General features: G+C 44.2%; 1 protein-coding gene across 1 annotated transcript; it reads right to left on the reverse strand.

Annotated features, from left to right (window-relative positions):
* Positions 1-1,329: 1,329 nt before the first annotated feature.
* Positions 1,330-25,882, reverse strand: LOC121880343 (proline-rich protein 36-like). The gene is made up of 7 exons (XM_042387498.1): positions 25,793-25,882; positions 24,323-24,407; positions 23,979-24,141; positions 5,329-5,430; positions 4,789-4,906; positions 2,695-3,298; positions 1,330-1,901 (listed from the first exon to the last, which is right to left on the reverse strand). The coding sequence occupies exons 1-7, from the start codon at positions 25,880-25,882 to the stop codon at positions 1,330-1,332; spliced, it is 1,734 nt and encodes a 577-aa protein (XP_042243432.1).
* Between the last annotated feature and the right edge of the window lie 267 nt (positions 25,883-26,149).

Consider the following 26,149-nt stretch of genomic DNA (forward strand, 5'->3'; position numbering starts at 1 on the left):
GCTTAGACTGAGTATCGACTGCCAAGCCGGTCACCGACGTCGCCGCTCTACCGCCAAATTCTGACGTAGCATATGGCCAAAACATAAACTTTGTATAAATTACCCTACTGACATTAATTTCACTAATCTAACCTATATACAAACCAAATACAATAAAACATAATACAATAAATACACAATGTAATAAACAAGTTTAATACTTAAACATGACTCAGTCAGTGTGGGCGAGTAATGAGAGAATCTGCTGAAGCCAACCACACACCATCCGAACCCACGTATTTCATAGGTGGTGTTATCTAAACAGAAGCAGCAGTCCAGAAGTTATACTACAGCCTGGTTGAGATGTCGACTGTCATTCCCTCTGCTTAGGTCTGCATTGCTTTGCCTCAGGGGAACGAGAGCATCGGCCCCAAAGCCGACCACAGTTGCAGATATCGACTTTGAGGCAACAGTCACTGAATGCCGCATAGATCTGCGGCTCAACTAACTCAACACAGCCAGGGTAGCTAGCTACTCATGTATTAGGATAGTTAATTTTAAGGTAATAAAATGGCGGCGTAGGTGGCTATTTGGGGAAGGTGAAGGCCATTTTAATCATAATTAAAAAAAAGTAGTACTAGTATTAGTAGTAGTAGTAATATTATTATTATTATATTATTATTATTATTATTATTATTATTATTATTATTATTATTATTATTATTATATCCCCAGGCCTTAATGTGGGTCATTATAAAATGACCTGTGCCCGGGTGGGCTGATGCCCGTAAAAAAAAAGAAAAAAAGAAAAAAAAGGGGTAGTAGATTTCGTGAAACGGATAAAACCGTAAGTTAACTACTTAGAAATATCCATGCAGAAGAAACCCGGCTGACCAGACGTATGTCCACACTTATCCAAATCCAAACAGACTCTGGGTTCGAAAAACGAGCACCCGCCTTGTTGGGGCATGAACTCAGCCTCTAACTAATCCGCACAGTTAGGCTTATGGCGTCACACTTACAGGCCATTGTGATTGGTTATTGCCTCGGGCTTCTCAGGCACTCCTGGTTAGCTTACGGTTAACAAATTCATTGGCAAAGCTTGGAGTACAGTTTGCCTGTTCTGAGTAATTAAGTCAGGTCTTGACACTCAAGGTGCTATCACACCTCTCACTGCCACGCAGGTCACAGGTTCATACACAAGGAAAAACAAGGTAGATCATATTCATTGACAGTATATATAGCGGGAAACTCGTGTAGTGTGTTATGGCGGGTAGTCTTTGTCTCGGCTGAATTTTCCTGTATTTCCTCTAAAACATGACACAATCTACTCCAAAAAGCATGTCATTGTTACATGGGTAGTGCAGATGCTGAAGGATTGGGGATGCTGGGGAGAGTGGAGATGCTAGGGGAATGAAGATGTCGGGGAGTGAAGATGCTGGGGTGTGGAGAAGCTAGAGGAGTGGAGATGCTGGGGAGTGGAGATGCTGGGTAAGTGGAGATGCTGGGGAGTAGAGATGCTGGAGGAGTGGAGATGCTGGGGATTGAAGATGCTGGGGAGTGGAGATGCTGGGGAGTGAATATGCTGGGCGTGTGAATATGCTGGGCGTCAGAATATGCTGGAGGAGTGGAGAGGCTGGGGAGTGCAAGGCTGGGGCGGAGAGGCTGGGGGAATAGAGATGCTGGGAGAATGGAGATGCAGGAAGAGTGAAGAGGCTGGGGAGTGGAGAGGCTGGGGTAGTGGAGATGCTGGGAGAGTAGAGGTGCTGGGGAATGGAGATGCAACGGGGAATGAAGATGCCCGGTGAGTCGAGATGCTGGGGAGATTGGAGATGCTGCGGCGGGAGTGGAGATGCCGGAGAGTGGAGATGTTGGCGGAATGGAGATGCTGGGGTAGTGGAGATGCTGGGAGAGTAAAGATGCTGGGGAATGGAGATGCTACGGTAGTGGAGATGCCCAGAGAGTGGAGATGCTGGGGAGAGTGGAGATGCCGCGAGAGTGGAGATGCCGGGAGAGTGGAGATGCCGGGAGAGTGGAGATGTTGCAGGATTGGAGAGGCTGGAGGAGTGGCGAGTCTGGGGGAGAGAAGAAGCTAGGGTGTGTAGAAACTAGAGGAGTGGAGACGCTGGGGGAATGGAGATGCTGCGGGAGTGGAGATGCCAGGAAAGTGAGGATGCTGGGGAGATTAAAAATGCTGCGGGAGTGGAGAAGTTGCAGGAGTGAAGATGCTGGGGGCGTTGAGAAGCGAGAGGAGTGGAGATGCTGGGGGAGTAGAGATGCGAGAGGAGTGCAGATGCTGGAAGACTGTAGATGCTGGGGGAGTGAGATGCTGGGTAGTAGAGATGCTAGAGGAGTGGAGATGCTGGGGGATTGAATATGCTGGGCGAGTGAATGTGCTGGGCGAGTGGAGATGTTGGGGAGTGGAGAGTTTGGGGAGGGAGAGTCTGGGGAGTGGAGAGTCTGGGGAGTGGAGGGCTGGGGGGGGAGTGGAGAGGCTGGGGTGTGGAGAGGCTAGGGGAATAGAGATGCTGCAGGAATGGAGATGCACGGGATAGTGGATATGCAGGTGAGATTGGAGATGCTTCGGGAGAGGAGATGGTAGGGAGTGAGGATTCTCGAGGAGAGGAGATGCTGGGGAAGTGGAGACGCTCGGGGAGTGAGAGGCTGGGGTGTAGAGATGCTAGAGGAGTGGATATGCTGCGTGAGTGACCATGCTGAACGAGTGGAGATGCTGGGGGATTGGAGACACTAGGAGAATGGAGAGGCTTGGGGAGTGGAGAGGCTGGGGGAATAGTGATGCTAAGGGAGTGGAGATGCTAGGTGAGTAGAGATGTTGAGAAAGTTGAAGATGCTGCAGGAGTGGAGATGTTGCAACAGTAGAGTTGCTGGGGCGTGGAGAACCTAGAGAAGTGGAGATGCTGGGGAGTGGAGATGCTGGGGGAGTGAGATGCTGGGGAAGTGGAGATGCTGCGGGAGTGGAGATGCTAGAAGAGTGGAGATGCTGGGGAGTGGAGATGCTGTAGGAGATGCTGGTGAAGTGGAAATGCGAGAGGAGGGAGATGCTGGAAGAGTGGAGATGCTGGGAGTTGATGCTGGGAGATGCTAGGAGATGCTGCGGGAGTGGAGATGCTGCAGAAGGGAGAAGCTGGGGAATGAGATGCTGTAAGGTGGAGATGCTGGGGCGTGGAGAAGATAGAGGAATGGAGATGGCTGGGAAGTGGAGATGCTGGGGAGTGTGATGCTGGGGGAAGTGGAGATGGGAGAGTGGGAGACACTGGAAGGTGGAGATGCTGGAGGTGAGATGCTGGGGAGTGAGATGCTAGAGGAGTGAGATCCTGGGGAAGTGAGATGCGAGAGGTGCAGATGCCGGAAGAGTGGAGATGCTGGGGAGTGAGATGCTGGGGAGTAGAGATGCTAGAGGAGTGGAGATGCTGGGGGAGTGAATATGCTGGGCGATTGAATATGCTGGGCGAGTGGAGATGACGGGGGAGCGGAGATGCTTGGAGATTGGATATGCTGGGGGAGTGGAGATTCTGGAGGAGTGGATATGCTGGGGGAATGAAGATGCTGGGGAGTGGAGATGCTAGAGGAATGAAGATGTTTGGGAGTGAAGATGCTGGGGTGTGGAGAGACTGGGTTAGTGGAGATGCTGGGGAGTAGAGATGCTGGGGAAATGGAGATGTTGCGGGAGTGGAGATGCCAGGAGAGTGGAGATGCTGGGGAAGTGGAGATTCTGAAGGACTGGATGTGCTGGGAATGAAGATGCTGGAGAGTAAAGATGCTAGAGGAGTGGAGATGTTGGGGGAGTGAATATGCTAGGCTAGTGAATATGCTAGGCTAGTTAATATGCTGGGCGAGTGGAGATGCTGGGGAAGTGGAGAGACTGGGGGAGTGGAGAGACTGGGGAAGTTGAGATGCTGGAGGAGTGGAGAAGCTGGGGGAATAAAGAAGCTATGGGGCTGTGGAGATGCCGGGAGAGTATAGATGCTGGGGGAATGGAGATGCTGCGGTAGTGGGGATGACGGGAGAGAGGTGATGCTGGGGGAGTGGAGATGCTGCGGGAGTGGAGATGCCAGGAGAGTGGAGATTTTGGAGGAGTGGATGTGCTGGGGGATTGAAGATGCTGAGGAGTGGAGATGCTGGGGAAGTGGAGATGCGAGAGGAGTGGAGATGCTGGAAGAGTGGAGATGCTAGGGGAGTGAGATGCTGAAGAGTAGAGATGCTAGAGGAGTGGAGATGTTGGGGGAGTGAATATGCTGGGCGAGTGAATATGCTGGGCGAGTGGAGATGATGAGGGAGTTGAGAGGCAAGGGGAGTGGGGAAGTTGGGGGAGTGTAGAGGCTGGGGGAATAGAGATGCTGGAAGAGTGGAGCGGCCGGTGGAGTGGAGAGGCTGGGGAGTGGAGTTGCTGGGAGAGTGGAGATGCTGGGGGAATGGAGGTGCTACGGGAATGGCGATGCCGGGAGAGTGGATATGCAGCGGGAGTGGCTATGCTGTGGGAGTGGAGATACTGCGGGAATAGAGATGCCAGGAGAGTGAAGATGCTGGAGGAGTGGAAATGGTGGGATAGTGGAGATGCTAGGGGAGTGGAGACTCTGGAGGAGTTTATATGCTGGGGGAATGAAGATGCTGGAGAGTAGAGATGCTAGAGGAATGAAGATGTTTTGGTGTGGAGGCTGGGGAAGTGGAGATGCTGGGGCGTGGAGAAGCTAGGCAGTGGCTATGCTGGGGTGGAGAGACTGGGGGGAGTGGAGAGGCTGGGGGAGTGGACAGGCTGGGGGAATAGAGATCCTAGGGGATTGGACATGCCGGGAGAGTAGAGATGCTGGGGGAATGGAGATGCTGCGGGAGTGGAGATACCAGGAGAGTGGAGATGCTGGGGAACTGGAGATTCTGAAGGAGTGGATATGCTGGGGGAATGAAGATGCTGGGGAGTAAAGATGCTAGAGGAGTGGATATGCTGGGGGAGTGAATATGCTAAGCTAGTGAATATGCTGCTCGAGTGGAGATGCTGGGGGAGTGGAGAGACTGGGGGAGTGGAGAGGCTGGGGGAATGGAGATGCTGGGGAGTGGAGGTGCTGCGGGAGTGGAGATGCTGGAGGTGTGCTGGGGCGTGGAGATGCGAGTGGAGTGGAAATGCTGGAAGAGTGGAGATGTTGGGGACATTGGGGATGCTGGTGGAGAGGCTGGGGGGTGGAGAGGCTGGGGGGTGGAGATGCTGGGTGAGTTTAAGTGCTGGGTGAGTGAATATGCTCGGGAGTGGAGATGCTGGTGGATATGCTGGGGAGAGAGGATATGCTGGGGGAATGATTATGCTGGGGTGTGGAGATGATGGGGGCGTAGAGATGCTAGAGAAATGTAGATGCTGGTAGACTGAAAATGCTGTGTAGTGCAGATGCTGTGGTGGGTGGAGATGCTGGGGGTAGTGAATATGCTGGGGGAGAGGATATGCTGGGGGAATGATTATGCTGGGGAGTGGAGATGATGGGGGCGTAGAGATGCTAGAGAACTGGCAATGCTGGTAGACTGAAAATGCTATGTAGTGCAGATGCTGTGGGGGTGGAGATGCTGGGGGTAGTGAATATGCTGGACGAGTAGAGATGTTGGGAGTGGAGATGCCGTGGAGAGTGGAGAGGCTGGGAGCGTAAAAATGATGTGGGAGTGGAGATCATGGGGGAGTGGAGAGGCTTGGGGAGTGGAAAGACTGGTGGGGTGGAGAGGCTGGAGGAATGGAGATGCTAGGGGAGTGGAGATTCTGGGAGAGTGGATATGTTGGGGGAGTGTAGATGCTAGGGGAGTGGAGACGCTGAAAGAGTGTAGATGCTGGGGGAGTGAGATGCTGGAGGAGTGGAGATGTTGGGGGTGTAGATGCTGGGGGTGGAGATACTGGTAGAGTAGAGATACTGGGGGAGTGGAGACGCTGGGGGAGTGGGGATGCTGAAAGAGTGTAGTCGCTGGGGGAGTAAGATGCTGGAGGAATGGAGATGTTGGAGGGTGGAGATGCTGGGCGAGTGAAGATGCTGGGGGAGTGGAGATGCTGGAGGAGTGGAGAGGCTTGGGGAATAGAGAGTTCGGGGAGTGGAGATGCTGGGGAAGTAGAGATGCTGGGCGAATGGAGATTTTGGGGGAGTGGAGATGCTGGGGAGTGGATAGGCTGGGGAGTGGAGATGATGGGGAGTAAAGATGTTGGAGAGCTGGAGATGCTGGTTGAGTGCAAATGCTGGGGAGTAGTGATGTTTGGGGAGTTGTGATACTTGGGGAGTGGAGATGCTGTAAGATTGGACATATTGGAGGAGTGGAGATTCTGGGTTAGTGGAGATGCTGGGGGAATGAAGATGCTACGTTGTGGAGAAGATAGAGGAGTGGATATGCTGGGGAGTGGAGGGGCTGGGCGTGTGTTGATGCTAGAGGAATTAAGATACTGGAGGAGTTGAAAGGCTGGATGAGTGGAAAGTCTGGAGGAGTGGAGAGGCTGGAGGAGTGGGGAGGCTCGAGGAGTAGAGAGGCTGGAGCAGTGGAGAGGCTGGAGCAGTGGAAATGCCAGGGAAGTGATGATGCTGGGGGAGTGGAGATTCTGGAGGAGTGGAGATGCTTGGGGGAATGAAGGGGCTGAGGGAGTGGGTTGGTTATTTATAGACTCTTTGATTATTGCCTCCTTGGTCATTCGACTTGTGATAAGAAAAGGCTTTCCAACACAGAATGTGAATCAAAGCAAGTGATCGAAACTCATATTCCTCTGATTAATAATTCTTCCATGTCTCCTGACGATCATTGCGGATCTCATTACACTATTACGTTACATATTTCATTGCACTTTTAAGAAATGGTACCCTATATCTCGCGGCATTATGATGTCTCGCATATTATGGCACTGTGGCGCGTGTGTGTGTGAGATCTCTGGGTACTTGGCTTAGAACAGAGCCTCGTGCCGAGTAATGTGTGTTGGGTAATTATCGTGATCAGTGACCGTATTGAAAGGGTCACGTCTACCAGTTTATACTTAATGCCTGTTACCATCGTCCCCAATATTTTCACTGCCGCCACTTAATTATATTGATATCATCAGTAATAGAAGTAATGAGTGATAACGAGAGTTTAAGGCGTGCAACAGGAAAAAACCCAATTTTGACAATGCTTCGTTAGTTTCTTTTTATTGATCATTGGAAAAAAAGAGAGACGGAATATATCTCTAAATGCAAGTGAGGCTTAACACAAAGAGTCTTTGTGTTCACTTTTGTGAACGATGGTATTTATGCTATGAATGTTATAATTATTATTATTATTATTATTATTATTATTATTATTATTATTATTATTATTATTATTATTATTATTATTATTACAGCTGAAAAAAATACTAATAAAAATAATATTAATAATAACATTCATTGCATACATACCATCGTTCCCATGAGAATGTAATACCTCTGCTACTCTGGTAGTTATCATTACAAGAAGAGTTTCATCACTACCAATCGTCTTGTGACACCAATATATTTGTATCACCCGAAACATTTCTCAGCATCCCAGTGATCTCCATATATCATCAGATCAAAGAAGTTATTTCCACCACACGTGGAACACATTGTAGGCCTTATATGTAAGCCATGAAGAAGGTAAAAATGTGGTATTCCGATCATGAACTTACAACCTTAACAAAGCAGGATAACCTTGCGACCGTCGGGTTATGTGAGGATGACTAACAATAAAGCGACGAATCAGCCTGATCTCCGCGTGCAGCTGGCCACAAAAAAGTGCTACACCAAGAACAAGGATACCAGCTTCATTATCTTAATACTAATTTGGTACATGAGAGTCACGTCACGTGCACGGACCAAGTGAAGCACGGAGTTACGAGATTATATGTGGTAAAGATGGACGTTGATATGTATCCTGACGCACACATGTGACTGACACAAAGAAAAAGCCCTATACTGATATTTATGATTAATATAAATATAGACCCAACCTATAATACCTGTACACTTGGAAGCGCCCACCTGAGCACAAGTCATCGATCCACAACGGGGCCTGGCGGAGGAGGGGTAGTGATGCAGAAGAACTAGCTTTTTGGAGCGAGGCAGATTGTAAGAGGATGGAAACATGAAAGAATTCAAGGCATTCCATAGTTTGGCTATGAAAGGAAAGAAGGATGTATTATCACGTGTTATTCTAGTGTGACCGATATCCACACAGAAACGGTGGGCACCACGAGCAAGACGAGTGTTACGAGCCCACTGCCTTGCCGGCGGTACACAGAGTGCTAAATCTACCGAACATCACCCGTTAAAGTACCTGTTAAAGAGAGAGAGTGAAGCAACAATGCGGCGAAGAGAAAGGGTAGAGAGATTACGGACTACAGGAGAAGAGTTAATAAAAAGAAATGCCTTTGATTACACCCTATCTAACAGTTGGACAAAAGAAGAACCACCCCAGATATGGAAGAGTACTCCAAGTTAGGACGAATGATTCCCTTATAAACTTGAAGAAACTGCTTAGTAGTGAAGTAGCTGCAGTATCTGTACGACATTCTCAGCTTTCGGGATGCAGTTTTAGCAATGCTATGGATGTGCGACTTCCATGACATATTAAAGGAAATGTTGAGGCCTAGCGTATCTACTTTAGAATTTGGCAATATGGTTGTGTCCTGAAATGTGATTGGTGGGAGATTTTGAAAAGTGTAATTGATAATACAGTGTTTTCTTACTATTGAATATGGTCAACTTTCTACCTCCCCAATCGGAGATGTTGCACAGATCAGCATTATTAGAAACTATATAATTTCTAGAAACAGGTCTAGTTTGAGAGTTGGGGGCAGGGAAAAATGAGAAGACGAGTAAGGAATAGAATCATCATCGTAGGAATGGATAGATATAGTAGCAAAGTGAAGTAATTCATTGATAAAAGAAGGAAGAGGGTAGGTGAAAGAACAGAACTCTGTGGAAAAGCATTATTGGAAGTGAAAGATCGAGAGATGGACCCCTCGTTAACAACTGCCTTGGATCGGTTCGCCAGAACAGAGTGGAGGAGAGAAACCATAAGAAGGAAGTTAACAAAGCAAAGACTTGTGTCATACCCTGTCAAATGCTTTGGAGATGTCGAGGGCCACGGGAAAGATTTTCTCATGAACCCTAAGAGAGGATAACCAATGACGGGTGCAGTAGGAGAGCAGATCACCAGTACATCTTGCCTGGCGGAAACCATACTGGTGATCCGACAAAAGAGAAAGGCGTTTAAGGTGATGGAGAAATTGAGAGGTTAAGCTACATTCGAAAATTCTAGAGAGGGATGAAGTTAAGGCAATAGGGCGAAAGATAAAGGGATTAGAATGGTTACTCTTCTTCGGGATGGGCCGAACCATGGCATGCTTCCAAGGAGAAGCAAAAGTTTAGGTTTTGAGGCAAAGGCGAAAGAGTCGATCAAGCACCAGGGCCAGAACTTCAGCACACTACCTCAGAACATGAGGGCCCTGAGGGGGGTATTCCGTCTGGTCCATGCGCATTACTCACATCCAGATTGGTTAATACACCAGCAACCCTAGGATTGGAGATTATAGGAAAGTGCATTAGTTCAGTAGGAGCAGGAGTAGGAGGGGAAGAGTTGGAATCGTCTAAGGTGGAGATAGAAGAAATAAGGTGGCTTTATCAGAGGGAAAAGAGGAGAAAAAGAGGAAGTGCACAAATTATGACAGAGGTTTTGGGTTAAGGACCAGGAAAATTTGCCTGAAAAAGAGTTAGTTAGGGCAGCGTTTTTTTTTTTAATTCCGCTTATCTCTAAGAAGAATACCTTTACAACGATTCCTAGTATTGAAAGGAGAGAGAGTAACAGGAGGAAATAGTTACATAACTTGATTCGTCGTATCTCTCTCCCAACGTGCAAGAGAAGAGGAGCGATCAAACCATGATAGCAAAGTAAAAGTTTTGGTATAAGATAGGATAAATGCAATCAGACCACCTAGTATAATCCCGGAAATGCCGTTAGCACATACGGAGGCGTCCCGAGTGGAAAAGCAACATTCATCCCAGGGAAAATCCGAGAAGAAATCTCGCAATGATCGCCTGTCTGCCCTACCCTAGTTGGCTATTAGAGAGGGGTGGGGGAAGTGGTCGTGCCCAGTTTGATTTAATATAAAGAAGATTGTGCTCGGAAGACCCTAAGGGGCGGAAAGTGAGTATGAATAGGGTGAGAGGTTAGAGGTAAAACAAAGATCAAGAATATGTAGGATGCTTAATTATTTGTTCCAGATCATTAAGTAAGGAAAAAGAGAGTGCCTCGACTCCACCTGGTCATCCCTTACAGAGACAAGTCACTCTGTGTGATGTACAATGAAAGACAAAAGTCGTGTCGTAAAATTTGGTGAAAACATATGCCGAAGGGCTAAACTTTTGGTGCGCTCTGCCTTGTGGTAGGGGCTCACATAATGTTTCACGAGTTATATTTAATCTTCGAACAAAACGCCACACGACTTTTGTCTTTGATTGTTCATTGAAATCCCCTCGGTAAAGGATATCGTTGTTGGTATGTGCGGAAAGCAACGACTCATGACAAGAATTGTGATAGTCAAAGAGTCACAGAGAGTTAATAAAGTTGAGAGAACAGTTTAGGAAACAAGTAAAAATAGTCATAGTTAGTAGAGATGTTTTGAGCCAGATGATTTCATAAAGAAAAGATTCAAGATCCGCGAGTCTAGCTATACTATAGATGTACAGTAGCAAAAAAAGTATCTGTGCATACTCTGTGTGAAACAATATGAGACCACGGACGATAGGTATTGGGATATGCGTGTTGTCTCCTATACTATATGAGAGTAATCACTTGACCGATTATTTTATTCCTATATGCTAACTCACTCTCTGTGTTGGATAATGAATGGCGGTGGGTGAAGACACGCATACCAACCCTCCCAAGACATCACGAGTTGTACGTATAATTTCGGAAGCCATCGAAACCACCCTTCCAGACACTTCTTTTAGCTACTGTACATGTATTAAAATGGCCGCATACCCCCCCACTTCGAACGAAAAGAGGTACAAGGTTAGAGTTGGAGACTTGAAAAGGTTTGGATGAAGCTGCTTTGGTCAGTTGAAGTTCAGACAGTAGTAAGAGATTGAGCGAAGAGGTTAATAGATGGTGCTTCACAGAAGAAAAATTGGATCTCAGGCCACGTATGTTGGAAAAATGAGGTGTGAAAAAAGTCGGTTCTCCAGCAACCGTGGTGACGTCAGTTGAGGCCCCAGTAGTTGGATGATGGTCAGATCGGCCCTGGGGTCGACAAACTTCGCGACCAGTGGGACCCATCCGAGAAGACTCCACTTTAATATTACTGTCAACTGATACCATAAGGTAATAAAGGAATAGAAAAAATGAAACGGATCAAGAGTGAGAAAAGATATACTATATAAGTTGTATTGTCAAATTAAGAGAAACATTTGAGACCCTGCAATTGTGTGAAAATGAGGCAGATAGTCAGATCAACAACCTGGGGCCTGGTCACAGTTTTGCAATGTCATGTGGCAACAGGGTCTACCATTAAATGATACATTATGCATCCAATATCTTCCCAGGTAATAGTACCTTCCTGTTTGATAGCTGCCTACTACCTACTGCTTATTGGTGTCTGTAGGAACTGACACATTGGATTATTAACTCCCAGCAGCCACACAGTGATCATAATATGTGTACACAACACGTGAGATTGGTACATTTGATCAAACGCTTTTGTTGTGTTGTTTAGTGCCAGGACTGACTTCAGTGGACATCCAGGGGACTTGATTTAAGATATAGGTAATTATCAACGAATATGTTATTTCTCTTAAGGATTCCGTCTTTCACTCGGGTTGTCGGCCCAAATTTCACTGGTAATGGAGGTTGTTATAGGTCTATGAATTTATGCGATTTATGTGCAAATTTCTTTGCACAGCAAAATCAATAAACAGTGCGGTATAATGTATCACACTCGACAGTCACTCACTCTCACAGCAATGAAAGAAATCTATCATGATCTTGTTTACCAACACCTGATACACTGTCACACACTATGGGGGGCCTCTGGCTCTTCAAAAACACAATCTCTGGTTACTGCACAAAAGAGAGTTGTACGGACATTGACCTATTTCAAAAAATCAGATCACACAAACGAAAAATTTGCTATATTGAAATTTTTAAAATTCGAGGATATTAACACTTACTGCTGTGCCCTCTTTGTTTACAAATCTATCGATCACTTGCTTGACAAAAATTATTTCCAGTTCCGGAATAATCAGAGTTACAACTTAAGGCACCCAGAGCTACTAAGACCACCCCCCATGCGCTCCTCTCAGTCCCAGACCTGTATAAAATATCATGGTGTGAAGGTGTGGAACAACTTACCCCCACACATCTGAGCAAAGACTACGCTCCCTTCCTTTAAATCATCTCTAAAAAAATATCTATTGTCGAAGTATAAATATTTCTTGTAACGCTTACTATATTTACTGTACCTGCTTTTATTGTACCATTAAAACCGTTTTATCGGAAATTATCATGTAAATAAAAAAGTAATTATCATTGCAATAAACACAATTGCCAACTAGACATAATCCTGACAGCTCTGTCCTCTTGTTCAACCTTATTACTGCACAACCCAGGTTGTACTGCTCCCCCATTATACTTATGTTTTTTTTTTTCAATTCCACTGTAATTTATATGTATATGTGTGGAATTAGAGCATGACTGTAAATTGCCTTTCCTAGACTGTCTGATGCACAGAATAGGTAGCACCTTTAAGTTCAGTACTTATAGGAAACCTACTAATGTGTGTTCATACATTCATTATTATTCTGCCCACCATAATAGTATCAAACAGTCAGCATTTTCATCAATGTTTTTACGTGCTTTGAGAATTTGCAGCCCGGAATTCATTGATGAGGAATATAAATAAATCTATAATATTGACTTGAAACTTAAGTACCCTATATCTTTCATAGACAAATGCCTTAACATTACTAAGAAATCTTTCTATAGAACCGATCCCAAGCCCACCCATGACCATAAGAATCTCTTAGTATTACCATTTCACAAGAAATTCTCTCAAATTCCTTTACAACTCAAAACCTGGAACGTCAATGTGGCATTTAAAAACTCATGCACTGTTAAACAAATGTTAATCAAGAACTCCCCCAACAATACAAGTGGCTTCATTTATAAGAACATAAAAACATAAGAAAATAAGGAGTCTGCAATAGGCCGGTTGGCCTGTGCATGGCAGCTCCTGTCGAGAGTTACTACCACTCTCTATCATCCATGAATCTATCTAGCCTCCTTTTGAAACCTTCCAGAGTTCCCGCACTTACTACAAAGTTGCTAAGCTTGTTCCACTCGTCCACCACCCTATTTGTGAACCAGTTTCTTCCTATCTCCCTCCTAAACCTAAACTTATCCAAGTTGAATCCGTTGCTCCGAGTACTATCCTGCTCGGATATTATAAGAACTTTATCTATATCCCCTTTATTGATTCCTTTCACCCACTTAAATACTTCTCTCATATCTCCCCACACTCTGCGTCTTTCTAGGGAATGCAAGTTAAGTTTCTTTAACCTATCCTGATATGGAAGGTTTCTAAGTCCCGGAATCATTTTTGTCATTCTTCGCTGCACCAACTCTAGAGAATTTATATCCATTCTATAATAGGGGCACGAGAACTGAACCGCATAATCGAGGTGCGGCCTGACTAGCGCAAGATATAGTTGCAATAAGACCTCTGCACTCTTGTTACTTACACTTCTAGATATAAAACCCAATACTCTGTTTGCCTTATGTCGAATATTAACGCACTGTTTTCTAGGCCGTAGGTCCGGGCTTACAAGTACCCTTAGGTCTCTTTCACAAGTCGACTTCTCTAGGATAATGTTGTTAAGGCTGTATAGGTTATCAGAATTTGTTCTTCCAATATTAAGTATGCTGCACTTGCTGGTGTTGAATTTCATTTGCCACTTTTCAGACCACCCCTGCAGTATATTTAGTTCCTCCTGTAATGCATTTGCATCCTGCCCTGAATATATCTGCCGCCCTATTTTGGTGTCATCCGCAAACTTGCTTATGTCACTGCTGATCCCAGTATCTAGATCGTTTATGTAGATTATGAACAAGAGTGGGCCTAGTACTGACCCCTGGGGAACCCCACTGGTTACACGGCCCCACTCAGATTTAACACCATCTACGCTGACCCTCTGCTTTCTATTGGTGAGCCATGATTTTATCCAATTTAAAACTTTCCCTTCGATACCATGAGCCTTAATTCTTCTCAGAAACCTCTGATGCGGTACTCTGTCAAATGCTTTGCTAAAGTCAAAATAAATAACATCGTAATTTTCGTCAATATCTACTACCTCGAAGACTTTCGTAAAAAACGTCAGCAGATTTGTTAGACAAGATTTTCCTTTTGTAAACCCATGTTGAGAGTCGTAGATTAATTTGCTTTTCTCTAGATGCTATCGGATGCTATCTGCTATAATTGATTCAAAAAATTTCCCCACTACTGACGTCAAACTGATCGGCCGGTAATTTGACGCTGATGCTCTGTCTCCCTTTTTGAATTTGGGTACTACATTTGCCTGTTTCCACAAGTCTGGCACAACTCCGGTGTCTAATGATTTTGTAAATAAGTTTACGAGGGGTCCGCTAATCTGTTAGCTACGCTCTTTCACGACTCGAGGGAAAATTTCATCCGGCCCTGGGGATTTTGATTTCTTTAGTTTATTTATCTTCTTAAGAACAACCTCTTTTCTGATTGTGATATTCTTTAATTTCTCTTCTTCCTTTCCCTTAAATATCAGTTCCACCTCTGGAATTTCATCGCAAATTTCTTCTGTGAAAACTGATAAGAAATAGCTGTTCAATGCTTTGCTTATTTCTTCACTGCCATTTATCACTTCTCCCCTCCCTAACTTTAAAGGCCCAACTTTGTCCTTGACCTTGGTCCTATATACCTGGAAAAATCCCTTGGGATTCGCCTTGGATTCTCTTGCTATTTTGATTTCATAGTCTCTCTTTGCTTTCCTTACATTTTTCTTAACATTCCTAGACAGTTCATTATAATTATTTCTGAGCTGCTCCTCCCCTCCCTTTAATTTCTTATATATTCCTTTCTTTATTCCTATATCATGTTTAAGTTTTCTGGTCATCCACCTTGGCTCATTCTTATTTGACCTAATTTTTCTGTATGGTATATTTTGTTCTTGTGCTTTATGTAGTATACTAGTGAATATATTATAGTCATGATCAATTGTTGTGTCATCTATGACCTCACCCCTTCCTACTGGGGACTGACGTGACTGTTCCAAGGTGACCTCACCTAGGTACCTTTTTACCTAGGCGAGCAAAATTTTTTCATCAGAGTACCACATAGAAGGGTACAACCTTTTTCACAAGGACAGGGAAGGTAGGAAGGGGAGAGGGGTCTCACTCTTCGTCATGGATACATTAAAATGTTGTATTTATAATTCAATAAAGGGTGAAATAGGAACCGAGTTTGTGTGGGTAGAAATCACGGAAGGAAGAGAAAAACTAATTATGGGAGTGATTTACAGGCCCCCAATTCTTAGCAAAGAAGCAGCTCAGCCCATATGGCAGGAAATGAGTAGGGCAGCAAAATATAACAACCTATGCATTATGGGGGATTTCAACTTCAGAAATATTGACTGGGACAACATTGTAGGTGACTATGAATCTGATGACTTCTTAGACGCAGTACAGGACAATTTTTTGAAACAACTAATTACAGAACCTACTAGAGGTGACAATATATTAGACCTAGTATTAACAAATAAAGAAAATATTATCAGAGATATCACAGTAGGGGAAGAACTAGGTAACAGTGATCACAGAGAAATCAGGTTCACCCTAAATTGGGAAACGAAAAATAATGACAATATGGTCAGAGTCCCAAACTTTCGGTTGGCGGATTATCAAGGGTTAAGAAGGTACCTAGGTGAGGTCACCTGGGAACAGTCACGTCAGTCCCCAGTAGGAAGGGGTGAGGTCATAGATGACACAACAATTGATCATGACTATAATATATTCACTAGTATACTACATAAAGCACAAGAAAAAAATATACCATACAGAAAAATTAGGTCAAATAAGAATGAGCCAAGGTGGATGACCAGAAAACTTAAACATGACATAGGAATAAAGAAAGGAATATATAAGAAATTAAAGGGAGGGGAGGAGCAGCTCAGAAATAGGTATAATGAACTATCTAGGAATGTTATATAAAATGTAAGGAAAGCAAAGAGTGACTATGAAATCAAAATAGCAAGAGAATCCAAGGCGAATCCCAAGGGATTTTTTCAGGTATATTGGACAAAGGTCAAGGACAAAGTTGGGCCTTTAAAGTCATAGAGGGGAGAAGTGATAAATGGCAGTGAAGAAATAAGCAAAGCATTGAACAGCTACTTCTTATCAGTTTTCACAGAAGAAATTTGCAATGAAATTCCAGAGGTGGAACTGATATTTAAGGGAAAGGAAGAAGCGAAATTAAAGAATATCACTATCAGAAAAGAGGATGTTCTTAAGAAGATAAATAAACTAAAGAAAACAAAATCTCCAGGACCAGATGAAATTTTCCCTCGAGTCTTGAAAAAGTGTAGGGAAAAGATTAACGGACCCCTCGTAAACTTATTTACAAAATCATTAGACACTGGAGTTGTGCCAGGCTTGTGGAAACAGGCAAATGTAGTACCCATATTCAAAAAGAGAGACAGAGCACCAGCGTCAAATTACCGGCCGATCAGTTTGACGTCACTAGTGGGGAAATTTCTTGAAACAATTATAGCAGATAGCATCCGATCGCATCTAGAGAAAAGCAAATTAATCTACGACTCTCAACATGGGTATACAAAGGGAAAATCTTGTCTAACAAATCTGCTAACGTTTTTTAGGAAAGTCTTCGAGGTAGTAGATATTGACGAAAATTACGATGTTATTTATTTTGACTTTAGCAAAGCATTTGACAGAGTACCGCATCAGAGGCTTCTGAGAAAAATTAAGGCTCATGGTATCGAGGGGAAAGTTTTAAATTGGATAAAATCATGGCTCACCGACAGAACGCAGAGGGTCAGCATAGATGGTGTTAAATCTGAGTGGGGCTGTGTAACAAGTCGGGTTCCCCAGGGGTCAGTACTAGGCCCACTCTTGTTCATAATCTACATAAACGATCTAGATACTGGGATCAGCAGTGACATAAGCAAGTTTGCGGATGACACCAAAATAGGGCGGCAAATTAATTCAGGGCAGGATGCAAATGCATTACAGGAGTATCTAAATTTACTGCATGGGTGGTCTGAAAAATGGCAAATGAAATTCAACACCAGCAAGTGCAGCGTACTTAATATTGGAAGAACAAATACTTATAATGTATACAGCCTTCACAACATCAACCTAGAGATGTCGACTTGTGAAAGAGACCTAGGGGTACTTATAAACCCGGACCTACGGCCTAGAAAACAGTGCGTTAATGTTCGAAATAAGGCAAACAGAGTATTGGGTTTTATATCTAGAAGTGTAAGTAACAAGAGTGCAGAGGTCTTATTGCAACTATATCTTGCGCTAGTTAGGCCGCACCACGATTATGCGGTTCACTTCTGGTGCCCCTATTATAGAATGGATATAAATTCACTAGAGTCGGTGCAGCGAAGAATGACCAAAATGATTCCGGGACTTAGAAACCTTCCATATCAGGATAGGTTAAAGAAACTTAACTTGCATTCCCTAGAAAGACGAAGAGTGCGGGGAGATATGATAGAAGTATTTAAGTGGGTGAAAGGAATCAATAAAGGGGATATAGATAAAGTTCTTATAATATCCGAGCAGGATAGGACTCGGAGCAACGGATTCAAGTTGCATAAGTTTAGGTTTAGGAGGGAGATAGGAAGAAACTGGTTCACAAATAGGGTGGTGGACGAGTGGAACAAGCTTAGCAACTTTGTAGTAAGTGCGGGAACTCTGGAAAGTTTCAAAAGGAGGCTAGATAGATTCATGGATGATAGAGAATGGGAGTAACTCTCGACAGGAGCTGCCATGCACAGGCCAACCGGCCTATTGCAGACTCCTTATTTTCTTATGTTCTTCTTATGTTCTCTATGTTCTTAACCCCTGATAATCCGCCAACCGAAAGTTTGGGACTGACCATATTGTCAATTTTTTTTGTTTCCCAATTTAGGGTGAACCTGATTTCTCTGTGATCACTGTTACCTAGTTCTTCCCCTACTGTGATATCTCTGATAATATTTTCTTTATTTGTTAATACTAGGTCTAATATATTGTCACCTCTAGTAGGTTCTGTAATTAGTTGTTTCAAAAAATTGTCCTGTACTGCGTCTAGAAAGTCTTCTGATTCATAGTCACCTACAATGTTGTCCCAGTCAATATTTCTGAAGTTGAAATCCCCCGTACTGCATAGGTTCTTATATTTTGCTGCCCTACTCATTTCCTGCCATATAGGCTGAGCTGCTTCTTTCCCAAGACTTGGGGGGCCTATAAATCATTCACATAATTAGTTTTTTCTCTTCCTTCAGTGATTTCTACCCATACAGACTCGGTTCCTATTTCACCCTTTATTGAATTATTGATACAACATTTTAATGTATCCTTGACGAAGAGTGTGACCTCTCCCCCCTTCCTACCTTCCCTGTCCTTGTGAAAAAGGTTGTACCCTTCTATGTGGTACTCTGATAAAAAATTTTTGCTCGCCAGATTCATCCAAGATTCGGTGATTGCTATGACGTCTACATTCTCGGTACATACAACCGCTCTCAGCAAGTCTATTTTATTTCTAACGCCCCCAACTGTTTGTATAGTATACATTTAAACCTACCCTTCCCTGGTCCTGTTTTACCCCTTGTCTTGAGTAACTAATTTTACTTCCCAGACGTGCTTGTTTTTTGACTCCCACTTTCCCTGACCTCTCTCTACTGACGGAACCCCCCCTTTAGAGTGACAATTTCACTCTCCAGGGATGCAGACAACGTCTTTAACCCCTCACAAGACAAGTGTACTCCGTCGCGACTGTACAGGTAGTCGTTGCCATAGAATCGTTGCCAGCTATCAATGTTTGCACAATGTTTTTCCAGTTCGCAATTTATAGCAATTGCCCTGGATAGCCATTTACGACCAACCCCTCTTCTAGGCAAGACACCACATACTATCGGGATCCCTCCCCTGTCTTTAATCTTCCCCAGCGCCTCCCTATACCTCTTGAAAAGTTCCTCACTCCTAACCTTTCCTATGTCATTTCCTCCCACATTAAGACACACTACTGGATTGGTACCCTCCCCTGACAAAACCCTGTCTAACCTCTCAGCTACATGCCTTATTCCAGCCCCAGGAAAACACACCCTAGTCCTACGTTTCCTTTCTCTCGCACAAAACGTCCTATCTAAAAACCTCACCTGGCTGTCCCCACCTACCACGACCTTACCTGTGGGCAAGGGTTTGTACAACTGCCATTTCCTCTCCTTGCTCCATACCGTCCTGCCTCTTCTCTTCCTCGCCAGCTTCCTGCAGCACCTGGTAGGGGTTACTGCACTTCACACCCTGGTCAGCTTTCCTGAGCCTGACCCTAGTCCCCTTGCTGACAACCACTCTCCATGCCTGTTCCTCCTTCGCAGGTGTCCTGCTAGGCAGGACACCTACCTGAAGGATTTCAGTCCTGAGGGCTTCACTTTCCCCCTTTAGAGTGTCAACCTCACTCCTCAACTGCCCCAGCTGCCTTAACAGAGTGGCAAGGCGGTCGTCTTTCCCCAAACTCCCCTCCTCTTCCCCCAAGACACAGCGATCCAAGGCGGCCATTTTCCTTGGTCACTAACGGGAGCACTTGCGGGCACGACCTTCTCCAAGCTGGGTCAGGCTCCTTGCAAGGAATGTAATATGTTTTACTTAGGCCAGACAGGTAAAGATCTTGTAACTAGACTTAAACAACATAAATATAGTGTTAAGACATGCCAGGAATCCAATGCTCTGTTTGTTCATTTGAGGGATAATAAGCATTGCATTGACTGGGATAATGCCTCCTCAATATTACCTTGTAATTCAATTGACAGAAGGAACAGTATAGAATCTAGTCTCATTAAACATACCGAAGCAGTCAACATGAATTTGAGTAATGGTATGTACAAACTGGACAATTTTGTAATTAAGAAGATTTGTAACCAGGTGAGAAGGTTGGGTCAACTTACACTCTGACCTGACTACCGACCACTGCGGTGCTTTTTAAAGATTAGTAGGGTCATTACCTAATACCTGACCATTGTGGACCTGATCTCACCCTCCTCTGTATATATATACCTTGTTTTGTACTTCTCCTTAGTCTGTACTCACCCCTGAAGATGTGAATTACACGAAAGCGCTTGGGAACTTCGTGTTTTCTTCTTTCCTTGTGGTTATCAGCATATATATATACATATATATATATATATATATATATATATATATATATATATATATATATATATATATATATATATATATATATATATATATATATATATATATATATATATATATATATATATATATATATGGTTATATATGTATATGTATGTTTAAATAAAAAATACATGAATATATAAACAATAAAAATAATAGATAATTAAATAAATAAATATTAAAGTGATAACCGTGGTAACATTATGAGATGTACTTATTACCACCATGCTATTGTACTATTCCAGATGATACTAAATGTTACATAATACTTCCTTGAGATAAATGTATAGTATATATCTGGTGCCTCAAAGAGAGCTCAGGTTGTCAACTGGCTCAGCCATGTTAATATTGTTATTATTATCCACTCTGTATCTGTATTTTTCTGGCTAAATGAAATGTTTCAATTCAAGTCAATTCAATTCGATGCAGTTGACCCACCAACGTGCGGATAAATGAATACTGTAGTAACTTATTAATTGACTACAGTTTGACAACTCTTCTTATCATCATTTGACATAAAATACTAGAGGCAAGTTAAATTAACATAAAAACTTTCATAAATATATATTTTATAAAAAAAAAATCACATAATTGGATATATTACTTAAGTGTACATTCAAAACGTTTTAAAAATGAATGTTAATACATATAAATACTGATCGTAAAAACTCAGAATATAATACTAAAGGCAAGTACAGTACAAACAGATGACCAAAAACATTATATACCAATTAAAACAGAAGAAATCAGTTGAGGAGTTTTCAGTGTCGAAGATATATAGGTGAGGAGCGACTTCGTTGTAACACATATCATGTCGTTAGGGCAAGTGGTAAGGAAAGGGAAGTGTGAGTTACATATTGGGTGATCACACGGTCTCTGATAGCTGAACATGGTGGTATGAACCAGAGTTGACCTGTTCTAAATTAACGACATTGATATTTATTAATTCTGACTCCCTTGTTTGATTTTGCCAACTTATATCTCTTTACAACGACTACTCTTTGGTAAGCAAACAACTGAGGACTACAGATCCGAAGGGAACAGTTTGTATCCAAAAGGAGAATCATGTAGGCAAAGAGAGAATTGTATATCCAAACAGAAAATTATATATCCCAAGATATGTTATTGTATCCAGGAAGAGAGACAGAAGACAAATGTAGCCTATGAAAGAACTATGTAACCAGCAACCAATGTAAGAGTTAAAATGATTTTGTACCCCAAGTCAGAATTCAGAATTTATCTGAGCAGAGAGAGAGAGAGAGAGAGAATAATCTATATCTGCAGTAGATCACTTGACTAGAGAGACACCAGAGATGATAAAGTGAACGGAGGAAGAAATGTTTACGAATGAGTAACAAGTAAAGTTAAGTAAAAAACATGCTTTACTAGGAGAGAGGGTCTGTCTCACCCAGTGAACTTCGTATTAAAGTATACGCGCATGTTTTACGAGTCTCAAGAGGAGGATAGAACACGGGAATCTCTGAGAAATTTATGTGCTTGGGGTCACAAGGCGGAGGGAGAGTGGGAGGAGGGTGATCTAGAGTGGTTATGTTGAGGCAAGGGAGACTCATGATGATGACCGTCGCTGACCGCCGGGGAAGATTTAAGAAGTAGGGGGGCGAGTGAAAGGAAAGAGGGTGACGGGGTAACGGGATGATAAGGATGAGGATTGAAAAGAAGAAGAATGAGATTGAAGGGGGATGGAAGGTCGAGGGTAAGGGTAGAAGGGCGAAGAGGATTGCGAAACAAGGGGGTGAAAATGAGGTTGGGGGGATAGTGAGGATGAAGGTGGAAGGGGGCATCGGCTGGGTTGTGATAAGAAGGTATATATTAGGGCAGCTGATACTGTACATAAATTTGAAGAAAGCAACTGCTTATATTTATGGCAGAGTTAAGACTTTAAGGTTATAAATAAGGGCTGTGGTTGGAAGACAGTCGACCAAGCCTGGAGCACTTCAGGAGCAAGAAGAGGCTGGAGTCTGTATTCTCTTTCACTTCATGAAGATTATTATGCTTATCAAATACAAAAATAACAAGTCTTCCAGGTGTTAACGTTCGTGCCAAGGAAAAACTTACTGCTTGGAAGTATTCCATCGGAACGAAGATTTGCAAAAGAATATTTTATTCACACACACACACACACACACACACTACTACTACTACTACTACAACTTTGCTGTTACTCGGAATCGAGTATGACGATCACCGAGCTATGATACAATAATAGAGTTATTAAGGATGTCTCCTAGGTTAGTGAGTTTTGAGGTGACTAAAGAGGCTGATACAAGACTGGTAGGGTCGATCACAGAAGCTGCATATGTCGGGTCTACATCTAATGGGGGAGGGGCGGCGGCAGCGTCTTTCCGGCGTTGGCGCTTGCCTGGCTCGCTATACAGTCAGCCTAACTCGAAAGTATTGACACCTTCCTGTATGGTGCTCCTCCAAGCGTTACGGTATGGAGTAATCGTCTCCCATTTGAGGGGGTCGATTTGGCACTTTTTTAGGTTTGTCTTAAGACTATCCTTATACCTCTTCAGTTGCCCACCAGCATTACGTTTACTATTCGTTAGGTTACTGTAAAGTAGCTGCTTTGGAAGTCTGCTATCGTCTATGCTGGTAACATGGCCAGTCCAGCTAGTTGTTCGTGGAAAATGATAGCCTCAATGCTCCTAAAGTTGGTGTCAGAAAGAACACTGGCATTTGTTTTCGTGTCTTCCCAGCGAACACGGAGTTTGGAACGTAGACTACGTTGGTGAAAGTTTTCAATTGCCTTGATGGGGCCTCCTGCATGTGACCCATGTCTCGCTGCTATATAGCAGGGTGGGGAGGACCACTGCTCGATATACGTGTAACTTTGTAGATAATTTCAGCTTCCTATAGCTGAAGACACGGTTTCGGAGTCTGCTAAAGTCTTGGGGTGCATATCTGATCCGATGCTGAATGTCTACATCGATATCCGCGGTGGTGAACAGGTGGGAGCCGAGATACCGAAAGTGGGTAACATTAGTGAGGGTAGTACTGCTAAGCTGGATGGATGGTGGAGGTGTGGCTGAACCAGGGGCAGGCTGAAAGAGAATCTGAGTTTTACGTACATTCACCTCAAGGCCTAAGTGTGCATACGCATCTGTGCAGGTGTTCAGGATCTCTTGTAGGTCGCGTTCAATGTGAGCGTTCAGTAATGGAAGCTGCCGACACCTTTGTTCTTGCCTGGAGTCGTCTTATGTTGAAAATAACACTTCATTCGGTACCGGATGTCCACCCCGCCAGCTAAAGTTGCGCTGGCACGAGTAAGGAAGGCAGCCAAGAAAATAGAAAAGAGAGTTGGTGCCAGTACCCTCCCATGTTTAACTCCCGTTTGGATAGGGAAGAACTCAGACTGGGTGCCATTGTGTAGGAAACTGTCGTTTATTCTATCGTGGAGTTGTCTCACAAAGGCAATGGATTTTGGTGGACAGCCGAAACGGCTGAGGATCCACCAGAGGGCTTTTTTGTTGACCGAGTCGAAGGCCTTGGTTAGGTCGATGAAAGCCATGTACAGATCATGAAGCTTTTCTCTGCACTTTTTCTGTATCTGACGGGCAGCAATGATCATTGAAGTGGTTCCACGTGTTGGTCTAAAGCCACATTGAGATTCTGGGAGGAAGTTTTCTGCTTCAGGAATAAGTCTGTTTCGAAGGACTCTGGCGATAATCTTGCCACCTACTGACAGCAAAGAGATCCTGCAATAGTTGCCACAGTCTGACAGGTCTCCCCCTTTCTTCTTATAAATATTGATAATGGAGGCATCTTTAAGAACTTGGGGGATTTCCTCCTTTTCCCATATATTCTCCAGGAGAGAGTGGAGACGGCTGGTAAGCAGAGGTCCTCCTGCTTCATATACCTATGCTGGGATTGCGGAGTTCCCGTTGGGCTGTCTCATTCTTCTTGCGGAAGGTATCAACTTTGGTTCGAGGCTTAGGGTTGTTCTGCCAGTTAGTTAAAGCATCATATTCATCATTGATGAGTACATTGATTGCCTGGTCATTTTCATCAAACCAGTCCTGGTTAATTCTTTCGATCTGGCCGAGGGTCTCTCTGCAGGTTTTTGTCATGACAGTGTCGAGAATATCCCATTCGGCACTGGGATTTGCGTTGTTTGCTGTTGGGTTGCTTATTATCCCATGTTCGAGCTGCTGTTTGCAAGCATGTGCTACCGCTGGACCCTCTAGACGCTTAGTGTTAAAACCTTTTCTGGAGGCTTGCTGCCTTCGCCGTTTTGGGGCAACATGAAGTGAGAGCTTGGCTCTGACGAACCAATGATTAGTGTCGCACTAGTCCAAGCCACGCATGACAAGGGTGATGAGGACATCTCGGCGATCTCTTTCTCTGACAATGATGTAGTCAATGAGATGCCAGTGTTTGGATCGTGGGTGTTGTCACGAACCCTTGGCCTTGTCGGCCTGCCTAAACAGTGTATTGATGATAGTGAGGTTGTGTGCAGCACACTTGCTGAGGAGGAGTAGGACGTTGGGATTACACTTGCCTCATCCATTTATCCCTATGGTTCCCTTCCAAATGTCAACATCTCTGCCAATTCTGGCATTGAAGTCACCAAGGAGCACATCCTTGTCTTCTCTGGGGATAGAGGTTAGCACTCTGTCTAGGTCGGTGTAAATGGCCTCCTTGATGTCATCCTCTGCATCCGGTGTTGGGGCGTAAGCACTAATGAAAAAGGCATGACGTGAGTGATTCTTTGGGACTCGTTGCGTCATGAGGCGCTCATTGATCCCAGTATCCTAAAGGGTCCTGACATTCCATGCAGCAACCATAAGAGGTGTATAATTTGTTTTTGTTTTGATCTGAGATTATAATTCAGTTTTCGAACGCACAAGGATGACTTTACTTAATGCGGTTGCCCAGTCAGGTTGTTTTTTTTAGGCAGGCTATATTTAGGGCACCTTTTCTAGTCCCCCTCCCCGTGTGGGGTGAGCAGATTGGCTCCTCAAAATGGTTGCTCAGTCGCACAGACAGTACCGGATTGTACTGCTGCCTAGATCCCAGTGCATAAACGACCATCTTATCTGTGACGCCCATGATGCACAGTTGTGACTAGAGACTCCCGGCCGTCATCTCTGCTACTCGTCTGTCGCCATAGGCCTATTGTGGGGATAGAGGTTTTGATGATGATGAGTTGTAAGATGAGCTGGATGATGGCTGCACATGTTTTGATTTATGTGGTGAAGCAGGAGCGCAGGCTGCAAGCACACATCTTGGCTCTCCTTTTTCCTGATCCAGTGGTACAAGTGGTGCAACGACTGGGAAGAGGGAGAGTTGTAATGGACTGCCGATAGCCCAGTTTGTTGGGTTTCGCCTCAGTAGCTTGTCCATCAAGCATTGCCTTCTTTCGCCGGTGAAGTCCTTGGGCTCCCATGGTGGCCACCTCTTCCGCCTTCACCGCCATTGGGGTCTCGTTGGAGCTCTGTAAGCATATCTGCCGGATAGAGGGCTCCACTGCAGATTTTTTGCTTGGGGTTTACTCCCGTAGCCTTGTACCTATCATGGTTAATCCACAAGGCAGCGGGACAATGGTTGGTAAGTGCCAGAACGTGTCCACTTGCCAGTGGGTCTATGCACCGCTCCTACTGGTCTAACCTGGGCCCACGAGGCACCCAATTGTCGTGTGTTGCCATGAGGAGGCACAGCAGGAATCTTGATGGTGAAGAGGCAG

The sequence above is a fragment of the Homarus americanus genome, unplaced genomic scaffold, assembly GCF_018991925.1.
Source record: "Homarus americanus isolate GMGI-L3 unplaced genomic scaffold, GMGI_Hamer_2.0 scaffold20930, whole genome shotgun sequence".
NCBI lineage: Eukaryota > Metazoa > Arthropoda > Malacostraca > Decapoda > Nephropidae > Homarus > Homarus americanus.